Source organism: Triticum aestivum, chromosome 6B (assembly GCF_018294505.1).
Source record: "Triticum aestivum cultivar Chinese Spring chromosome 6B, IWGSC CS RefSeq v2.1, whole genome shotgun sequence".
In the NCBI taxonomy this organism is placed as follows: domain Eukaryota; kingdom Viridiplantae; phylum Streptophyta; class Magnoliopsida; order Poales; family Poaceae; genus Triticum; species Triticum aestivum.
Window position 1 is genome coordinate 199,074,537 of NC_057810.1, and position 6,119 is coordinate 199,080,655.

A 6,119-nucleotide genomic window follows, 5' to 3' on the forward strand; every position below is an offset into this window, starting at 1 on the left:
CAGTCTGATAGCGTCCATCGCTCCTAAGGAAGGATTCAATACACACAAACAAGCAGCAGTAGGGTTTTACGCATCCGTGCGGCCCGAAGCTGGGTAAAACTGCTCGCGTGTACTGCCTCGATCCGCTCTTTGTTCAACCTCCGCCCTCACCGAATCGAAAGGGGCTCGGTCCGCCGATCCCCATAGGTGTTCGTGGATCAGTTTCCCCGACAGATGGGCTCGATGATGGTGCTCCTACCCTTACACATGTATTAGCTTTTGCACTGTCTCTTTGTCTCTATTACCTTGCCTCCCCACTTATGCTTTTAATTTGCTCTTTGCTTAGCAAGATTAATGTGAGGTGTTTAATTTATGTTCATAAACTAAAAAAATGATGCCTGGTGAGATTTTAGGTGTATCCACCAATAATAGCTTTTGGAATAATGTTAATACAGTTTGCTCTTTGCTGCCCAGTACTTATGAATATAGATTGGTTACTCCACTGCATGTTACTCCGTGTGAGGTGGGCTTAAATTTCTTGTTCAGGTCATGTGTTTCAAGAACATACATATGGATAATTTCAGATTTTTGGTCATTTGTATTTGGCTGTTTCATTCTTCTATAAAACTGCAGGTATATTCCCACATTGAGCTCGATTATTACAATGATTGGGTTGATTTGGACATACTGTGCCTTGAATGACTTTTCCCGTTGGGCAATTCAAATGATGGAAGCCTCTTCGGACCCTTCCACCTCTCCGACCTCACCACTGGAGACTCGGATGCGAGAACCGCCACCGCCGCCGCCGTGTCTGTCGGTGACGCTCACACAAGAATCCAGAGGCACTACCTTGGTCCTCTCCCTGAGAACAACAGCTCTCTCATGATGCGGTCGCGGCCCGAGGGTGGCGGGACTGACGCCACCGTCCATGCCATGTTCTGGCTGATCCCCAAGGCTCCTTGCCAATGTCCAACCAGCGCCACACAGCCAATGGTACTGCCGACATGAGGACGCCCACCCCGTGTTGATCGAGCTTTTTGACCTGAGCCTGATGGACAAGGTCATACGGGCATCTGATTTTGATTTGCTATGTGCTCTCTTTTCACAAGTGTAGCTTTTTGTGTTATAAAACTATGCTACCGATTGTTCTTTGTTGATATTTCCCTACTTGTGTCCTGATTAATGGATCTGAGGTAGTTAGAAGTCACTGAATAACTACTTATACTATTGTGTCAGCCGTCATTGACTACAATTGTTTCTATGATACTTGTACTATTATACATGAACTGAGCACACTTGGTACAAAATAGGAGAGTGGAAGGGGCGTGTCCTACCTGGCACCGCCGAGCTTCTGCTCAGGCGGCGCGCCATGGGCGCGCCCCAACCACTAGTATACGTTTAAGGGGGCGCCGATCGAGCGACCAAAACCATGAAATGCAAATAAACTGATTAAGTAACCGCACGTATCATGTACTCAGTACGCCATGTTGCAATATTTATACTTACAACGTACATTGTTGCCTAGCTAGTTTATGAGTGATTAATCAAGTGAACAATAAGCAGCTGAGAGATACACTCATACACGGCGCCACGCTACTAGCTGGTCCAACAGGGATGTCATTGGCTTCATGTCCGTGACTCAACCTGGCAGTCAGGATCGGGTTTTACCGGGTCGACCTCTACCAAACCCATGCTCAATAAGTAAATGGGTCTAACCCTTTGCCCACGACCCTACCCATGGGGGTATACAAGCAGACACACGCCCGAACCCGATGGATGACCCGACCCATTAGGGTGCCCATCAGGTTTGAAATAAATAATCGTTTTTATTTTTATACTTCAAAAATAGTACACGTCTTGTCATGCGTGCGCCCATCTGGCAGCTACGACCCGTGAGGAAGAGCTGGAAAGGTCACACCTTCTTATATAGCTAGCAAGCTGGTTCCTTCTTCTTCTCTACGCGAGGTGGGACTAAACTAGTCTGTTCCTTTGCCTGAGCAGCAGCCTTTAGCTGCATGGGCTGCATATTGCAAGTTGGGCTGAAAATTTAACACAATATATGGACTTGAGGGAGCGGACCTTTAGCTGCATGAGGCCTTGGGCCAAACAAGTAATTGAGCAAAGGCCTTGAGCGGGGGGAGAGGGACTTTCATATCGGTGAATGTGATCTTTGTGGTCGTGGTGTGGTGCTTCTTATTAGTGTTTTTTCAGCATAGATGGCTATTGGATGATAGGGGTTAGTGTATTTTGTGCACCGAAGGGCCCACATGTCATATAATCGGGCGACCCATTGGGTGACCCACGGGCAAGACCTTATGCCCGTATCCTACCCACGACTAATCGGGTTACCCATCGGACTTACCTATGGGTGAGGATGACGACACATACCCTACCCATTCGGGTCGGGTGCCCATGGGCGCGGTCGCCCATGGGTCGGATTGCCGGGTTGATCCGTGACCGTGCGGCATCATCCACCGTACTGCCACATTTGCTTCATATTTTTTTCCATGAAAATAGAAACGAATGCAGAAACCCTGAAAACAAATATGAAATCAAATACTATCGAAAACAAAAGTGAAGCGAATATAACACGGACACGAAGACGGAAGCGGGGTGTTCATCAAACTAAAGGCCCCTTAAACCATAGACAGAAAAACAAGGAAACCAACAAAGAAGTTTAACTGATAAGATGATTACTAAATATTGTGATATAGGAGGGGCGTTTGGCTCCTAGGAGCACATGCTCCCAGGTGAACACTAACGCGAAAAAAATAGTAAATGTTTTCAAAAAAATCTGAATTTTTTTGTGGATGGTCATGTTAGTGCCGCAAGCATGCTTAACAATTTTCATGCGAAACGGAGCAGCAATGTTTTGTCAGGAAAAAACTTACTTGGGGGTAATATTTGGTGCTCAACTTTTTTGATTTTTGCACAGGCCAAAATGCTTAATCTGTTTGCCTTAAAATTTGCAGGTAGCATGGATGTGACTTAGAAAACATGAAAATTTTGTCTTGATTTTTTTGACATTTCAAAATTTATTTTTGGGCCCGGGAGCACGTGCTCCCGGGAGCCAAATTGAGTTTCCGGATATATCATGGCTAAGGATATGTCAGCCATGGCGGCATGCTCAATTAGGGATTTTGCTAATGTGTTCATGCTCTTTTTTTTAGAGACAAGTGCTCATGCTCTATGTAATAGTAGTATTGTAGAAGGTTGGCCATCTGGGCCATTCTGCTCATTGTATGTAAGGCCTAATAGTGTGTTTTTTGGGCTACAAAATATCCACGTGCTCATATTCAAAACCGAAAGCTCCGCTTGTTTCATCGGGAAAAAGTCATTTCGTTTTCATTTTTGTTTCCGGATGGAAAATTTTGTTTCCACTTCCATTTTCCTTTTTTTTTCCTCCGAAAAAGCGGAAAGATTCCGCTCCATTTTCATCCATATTCAGCGCAATAGCTAGCTCGGCTGCTGCGTCCCTCGCACGATGGTGCTCCGACTGTTAGTTAGATCCCCCACAAATGTACTGTTCTTTTAATTATTGTAGAAAGCCTGGTCCAAGCAAGCCCGGGAACCCCCAGAAAACTATTTTTTCCAACAACTATTTTTGCCCAAAAAGTAGCACCATTTCGAATAGTAGAAAATCTTGGAAAATCAAAAATATAATATGGATGAACTGATTAAGAAAGTCAAGGAAACGCATATATATAGATACAGATACAGATAGAGATACAAATACAGATAGAGATACAGATATAGATAGATATAGATATTTATTACTGGTTGTTGCCAGTGACGTAGCCAGCCCAATAAACCAGGGTGTTCCATCAATAAAAATATTTACATAAATTTGTTTATTTTTAAAGAAATATTTTTTCACTACAATATATACAAGCTATGGAGAAATTCCAGGATGGTCCATGGACCATCCTGGTCACCCCCTGGCTACGCCACTGGTTGTTGCCTAGTTTATGAATGACAATAACCAAGTGAACAATGTAAAGCAGCGGAGAGATACACGGCGACGGCGCCTCACTGCTAGCTGGTCCAACGGGGATGTCACTGGCTTCATGTCCGTGCGGCACCATCCACCGTCAAACAAGTCCAATCATTCATTTTATTATATCAGCATCTGCATGTTATAGTTTGTCCCGCCCTCGCTCACTTTGCACCGCCAACTAGATCATTAGCCCCTTCGATTTCATCATCTCTTGCAGGGCTCCAACGTTGGGCAATGGCCTCCCAGGCGTGCAGCCTCCCGATCCACACCGCGCCCTCCCCCAACGCCAAGCCCCTGGACGACGACGACCTCCGCCTGCGCAGACGCCGTCGCCGCTGCCGTTGCATCTGCGCCCTGGTCACCCTCGTCGTGCTCCTGCTGCTGGGCGTGACCCTCCTGGTCCTCTTCCTCACCGTGCTCCGCGTGCGCGACCCCAGCACGCGCGTGCTCTCCGCCCGCTTCGTCGGCCCCGTCCCCAGCCTCGCCCAGCCCAACTTCACCGTGCAGCTCACCGCGGCCGTGCACAACCCCAACAGGGTCACCTTCTCCTACGCCTCCGCCACCGCCGAGCTCTGGTACCGGGGCACCCACGTCGGGGACGCCCAGGTCGACCCCGGCCGCATCCCTGGCAGGGGGGACGAGACCGTGCAGCTGGACATGACGGTGCTCACCGCCAGCTTCACCAAGGACATGGCGCAGCTGATCAAGGACATCGAGGCCGGGACGCTGCCGCTGGACGCGAACGCGAGGATCCAGGGGAGGGTGGCCATCTTCGGCGTGTTCAAGCTCAGCGTGGTGGCCTACTCCGACTGCCACGTCGTCGTCGGATTCCCGAGCATGGACATCCGAAGCCAGGAGTGCCACGACCACGCTAAGCTCTGATCGGCCGGCTTGGCTGTTTGTTCGTTTTATGGAGAGCGTGATCAATGGTTTCTCTATCTCTACTCTTAATGGATGAATTGGTTGAATAGTCCCCCCACTTTCAACCGGTTTATTTTCAACCGGTTTTTTTAACCGGTTTTTCTTCGTCCCACCTCCCATCACCCCCCTCCCACCGGTTTTTCTCTTTCTCGTCTGGCCGACAATACCCAACGTATTTATGGTAATCAATCACAATTAATCCACGTATGGTAAGGCTATAAACTTAGAAATCTCAAATATGATAATTATAGTAATAAATCAATCCATGTATGGTAAGGCTATAACTAAGGAAATTTCGAATATGGTAATTATCACCAGAATCAAAGCTTTCCAAAAAAGTTCTTCTTGCCATACCCTTCAATCGCGCCCTGCTCCATTCCGATCTCCTTCCCTCAATCGCTCCAGCTGATTTACTCTTTCCAAACCTAACCCCTGCCTGATCTAGATAAAGAGGCTCTCTCCTGCCCGTCTCATCCCTCCCTTGTGCCAACCATGGAAGAGAGGAGGGAGAGCACAGAGGAGCGCGCCAGCGATGCGCCGATGCTCGCTGGTTGAGGCATGGTCGGCGTGTGAGTCAAGAGGATCCCTGCATCTGTGGTGGTAGGCGATCCAAGGAAGAGTAGTCGAACATGAAAGCGATGGGAGGGACAACACCCTGCTGCCGGGCTCGTCCGCCTCTTCGTGGCCGACGACCGCGTTGGATGTGGCCGAGGGCGGCGATGATGGAGGGAGCCGCTGGCGCTGGCCAGGCTCCCGACCGAGTCGCTGCTCCTCAGTGCCAGCCCTTTCCGCCGCGCCGGATCGCTCGTCATCTTGGGGACCCCGAAGGGATGCCGCCGGTGTGGGAGGCGCCCACGACAGTGCGGGCTGGGGACCGAGCGGCGGGGGACGTTACGGGTTCCGTTCTAGGGCTAGGTCGGGAAGTCTATCGTGTTTCTGTCGGAAAATCTTGTGATCAATGGGTTTACTAAATTAATTTTGGGTCTATATTAAGGGGCACCGTCTATTCTTGTCATTCGAATTTGCATTCTTGCATCAGAAGTTCAAGAGAACTGTCATGAATAGCACAATGCCTTTCAGTTTGTAGACTGATAACTGTAATAATATAACTAGAGAGCATTTCCTATCAGATAAATAAACTGAACATCACATCTTTTGATTTCTGTTTGGCCTCCTGGGAACGTAGACTAATTTAACACGTCATTTTTCGGTTTATTGTTCA

General features: G+C 48.3%; 1 protein-coding gene across 1 annotated transcript; it reads left to right on the forward strand.

Annotated features, from left to right (window-relative positions):
- Window positions 1–4,163: 4,163 nt before the first annotated feature.
- Window positions 4,164–4,946, forward strand: LOC123133953 (uncharacterized). The gene has a single exon (XM_044553327.1). The coding sequence runs from the start codon at window positions 4,211–4,213 to the stop codon at window positions 4,856–4,858; it is 648 nt and encodes a 215-aa protein (XP_044409262.1). The 5' UTR covers window positions 4,164–4,210; the 3' UTR covers window positions 4,859–4,946.
- The last annotated feature ends 1,173 nt before the right edge of the window (window positions 4,947–6,119 follow it).